The 4,185-nt window shown below is 37.1% G+C and overlaps 1 protein-coding gene across 1 annotated transcript; it reads right to left on the bottom strand.

Annotated features, from left to right (window-relative positions):
* Positions 1–650: 650 nt before the first annotated feature.
* Positions 651–2,267, bottom strand: LOC110880482 (glutathione S-transferase T3-like). The gene is made up of 2 exons (XM_022129002.1): positions 2,237–2,267; positions 651–1,267 (listed from the first exon to the last, which is right to left on the bottom strand). The coding sequence occupies exons 1-2, from the start codon at positions 2,265–2,267 to the stop codon at positions 651–653; spliced, it is 648 nt and encodes a 215-aa protein (XP_021984694.1).
* Between the last annotated feature and the right edge of the window lie 1,918 nt (positions 2,268–4,185).

Below are 4,185 nucleotides of genomic sequence, written 5' to 3'. Positions count from 1 at the left end.
GGCATCTATTAGATTTTAACAACCGGAAAAAAAAAAATGGTTCAACCGCGGGATTCCCACCGTTTGAACTCATACAACGCCGATTAAATATGTATGGAATTGCAAACGCTCGTAATTAATTAATTACAACTAATAATATAATATAATCTAATATTACTGTTGTAGTACCTATTAGACTACATGGTATGGTGATGGACCATCCTTGGAGGATGGTCCGCCACGTAGGCGCCACGTCACATTCCTCTCTAAGATGGTCCATCCTCCAAAACTAGAAGGCATGGTAGGATGATCCTAGTCATAGTCCTCCACCACTTTTTATGTTTTTTTTATTTTTTTAGTAGCTATTTTTTTTAACATTTAACAAATATACTAATAAAATATTTTCATTAATATTAAACCCACATTACATAAATATAAAAAAAACATAAACTTAAAAAAAAAACAAAGACTTAATAAAAATAAACATAAAGTTAAATAATTTGATGTTTTTTCATGATGTCGTGTTGTAATTTTTTCAACATCGAACGTTTCGGCTCGGGTTCGTCCTCGACATTCATCGTCATTATTTCCCATTCCTTGAGCCGAATTTTTTCATCGGAAATTCAGATTTTCTCATTCGACAATCGGACCTTCTCTTTTAACTTTTCTTCCTATGCACGACTTTTTTCTTCGATGCCCCGCTCCTTCGCCTTCGTCTTTTGGGCCGTGACGTCGTTGTACATTTTTAGGTGTTCCATAAACTCAACCATGTTCGGGTCCACCTTTTCCTTTTCTTTTCCCTTGGCCCGCTCCTTCTTTGTTTTGTCTCGGCCCGGTGGACGCTCGGGTTCACGTACGTTATACTCGTCTTCGTCATAGTCGGCGTCATCATTTAAGTTTATGTGACACCTCGCGTCCGATCCACCTGCGCTTAAACTACCCGTTTCCGATGTTTTTTGGCGTTTCGCCATCGCCACCTCGTTAGGAATAGGCGCCCATTTTGGGTCGTCTTTTACAACCATCCACGCGCGAACGTGAGGAAAGTTGGAACCATGATTTTGCTTATACTTTTCCAATGCCATTTCGAACACATCCTCGTCGTTCCACCCGCTACGACGGTCACTTGTATATAATTTGTTATACTCCTCGCAAAACCGATTAATGGCCGAGCTCAATTTTCGCCACTTCGAGGAAACCGAGTCGAGATCTCTATACGGGCCTTGATCCATCATGGCGAGAAACTTGGCCAATACCTTGGACCAAAACCCCTCACCCGGTTGGTTATTACCTATAAAAAAACAAACAAACAAAATTAAAAAAACAAAACAAACTTTAAAACAAACAAAATTAAAAAAAAAAACTTACTGTTAAGAAAAAAAAATAAAAAACTTTAAAACTGTTAAACCTAATAAAAAAATAAACTTAAAAACTAATAAACCTAAACAAAAAATAAACTTTAAAACTTGAACGGGTGGGAAGTTCCAAGCACCGCGCATCATCATTTGTTGAAGGGCTTGATTTTGGGAGATTTGAGTGAATTAGTTTGGCGAGTGTTAGAATGAACCAAACGCGTTCGATGAATATTGGGAGAATTCGTTCGGTTCTAGCGTTGGATAATATCCCGGAACCAAAAAAACATTTGGTTGGGTCGGTTTGTTGGGAGTATTCGGGTTGTTCGAAGTGTTCGGGTTCTCCGGGTTGTTGAACGGATCCATGAAAATTATGTGGAAGAAGGTTGAGAGAATAGTGGAAGGAGTATAAAAATTATATGAGAAAGAGGTGAATTTTTGAGGTTAATTTGGTGTTTGATATTGAAAATGGAAGTTATATTTATATATTTTTAAAAAGTGACCGTTTGGCATTTTTCAAATTATGGTTATTTTGTTTTTTTTTTTAACGGTCAAAAAAATAGCTGGGCCCCACTCTTTTTGCATCGTCGCAAACGGCTAGATAGGGACGGAGAGGACGGGGACGGTAGGGGGCGGCACGGTGTTTGGACCGTCGCCGACCCGCGACGGGCCGGGGCCGACCCCCATACCGTGTAGCCTTATTACTAAAAAAAACAACACCGCCCCACGCACATGCATGATCTAACCGTTGCACTGATTTTATCAATAAACGTACACCGATTCCGTCGATTAACGAAATCGGTTCACTCTTAGTTAACCGACGTGCCGTTTCTCCATCGTTTAAACCAAACTTTTATCCTTCCAAGCTTTTTCTTAATTCATCGCCCACCGTCTGCAAATCTAATTACTCTGTCCTCCTACGATCTTCACCACCGCCATATTCAAGTAAGCATTTCTCTTCATTCCTTTCCGTTCAATCACTTTGTACGTTTTTATACTTGAATCTTGACGATTATTGAATTCCAAAACTTCACAGAAAATGTCTGCCCTTTAACCGACACAAAGTTCATTACACCGGGGACTGAGAAGTGAGAATCACCACTATAATCGTCGGATATGAGTTTCCGGCGAGAAAAGGTATACTGCCGGCTACCATCCTCCACATTAAAAGTTTGGCGGACTTGAGAACCACCACCACAACCGCCTGAGTCGGCCTTTCTTTTGTTTTCATAGATGCTTGGGTCCAGTGGCGGAACCAGAACTTTTCAACTGGGGGTCGTAATAGAATTTCACGCAGAAACATCTAACCAACAACCCTATGAATTAATCTATTGTTTCTTTAGCCATTTGAGATGTTTTCGTGTCCGCATCATAGTTTTTTTTTACATTCGCTAAGGATATCAATAATTCAAGTTATTAATTATTGAACTTATGTATTGTTTCTGTTAATATAATTTAACACATTTTATACCCGTTATTTTTGGTGTGAGGGTTTTTCAGTTTTTCTCTTTATATAGGCAATAAAAAAATTTATAAGAGTTTTCTTTTTTACCTAATTGACTTTATAAAGTATCCCTTTATCATAGAAAAAGAATATTATCTACTTATATATTCTGTTATCTACCATACAAAAAATCTGTGATGAAAATTATATAAAGTAAAATGCTATAGAAAACTAAATGAGAACTTAACAAAAGTACATAATATATAATATGTAATCAAATAATAAAAAGAAAACTAAAATTCGTATGCTTATTTTTAAACCAATAAACATAAAAAAGAGTTTTTATTCTGAATGAGAACAGACATGGGTCACTATCACAAGTTACCAGTCAAAATATTAATAATATATTGGTTTAGTGGTTTGGCTATTAACCTAAAAGTCATACCTTCTTTATCTTCTTCATGTTAGTTCTCTTTACTGTAAAATTTATACAGCTAGCGCTGGTTGCCGGAGATCTCCGAAGGTGTTATTTTCACCATTTTAATCTTCACTTTAACTTCTCCGCAAGATACATGAAGGGTCAAAGCGTCAAAACTACAAAAAAGTTTCTTCGTTGCATATACAGGTTACATAAGGATTCGGCTGGCCGGAGGGTCAATGGACCCTCCTGACCCCCCTGTGGTTCCGCCCTTGCCTGGGCCGACTCCTTTATGTGGGTTATAATATGCGACGAATGTAGTGGTGATGGCTTCAATCGACATGGGAGGTTTTAAAGTAATTAATTCTCTAGGTTTGACTAGGCGACGGTTGTAGTACATGATATAATAGCGGTTTGACACCGGTGGTGAAAGGTTGCGGTGGTGAGAGGGGGGGCTATATCAGATTGTGATTTAGGATTTTTAAATGGTTTTTATGAAATGGTGGATAGAAGGCAGCCAGATTGGTGGTTTTACCTAAGGATGCGGTTTTTTAAAGTGAAGATAAGGTTTTGACAGTAAAAAACGTAAAAGTCTTCCAATTAATTATTTTGTGCTCGATCTGTAATTTTCAAATTTGAATTTTGTTTCCATGGAATGTGAATTGTGAACTTTGTTTCAATGATTTCTGTTGCATAATTGTTTAGATCTCGCCGCATGTGTATTGATTCGAATACCTATATGTTATTCTATCGTATCGATGGAATTTTGGTTGAAATAATTTGAATGTTGTTTCAATTGTACGGATTGTGATTTTTGTTTAAATGATTTTGTATCACATAAATGATTAGATCTAACCACATGTTTATGGTTTCAATTGCCTGATTCTTATCTTCTTTGTTAATTTATCATATCATTGGAATTCCGATTGAAATAGTGTGGTGTTTTAGGCTAGAGTTTAGGTAAAGCCAAAAGAATGTTTTGCAAAAACTTAAGA

The sequence above is a fragment of the Helianthus annuus genome, chromosome 10 (assembly GCF_002127325.2).
Source record: "Helianthus annuus cultivar XRQ/B chromosome 10, HanXRQr2.0-SUNRISE, whole genome shotgun sequence".
NCBI classification, from domain to species: domain Eukaryota; kingdom Viridiplantae; phylum Streptophyta; class Magnoliopsida; order Asterales; family Asteraceae; genus Helianthus; species Helianthus annuus.
The sequence above is the reverse complement of the archived record's forward strand: the minus strand, read 5'-3'. Positions and strand labels throughout refer to the sequence as shown.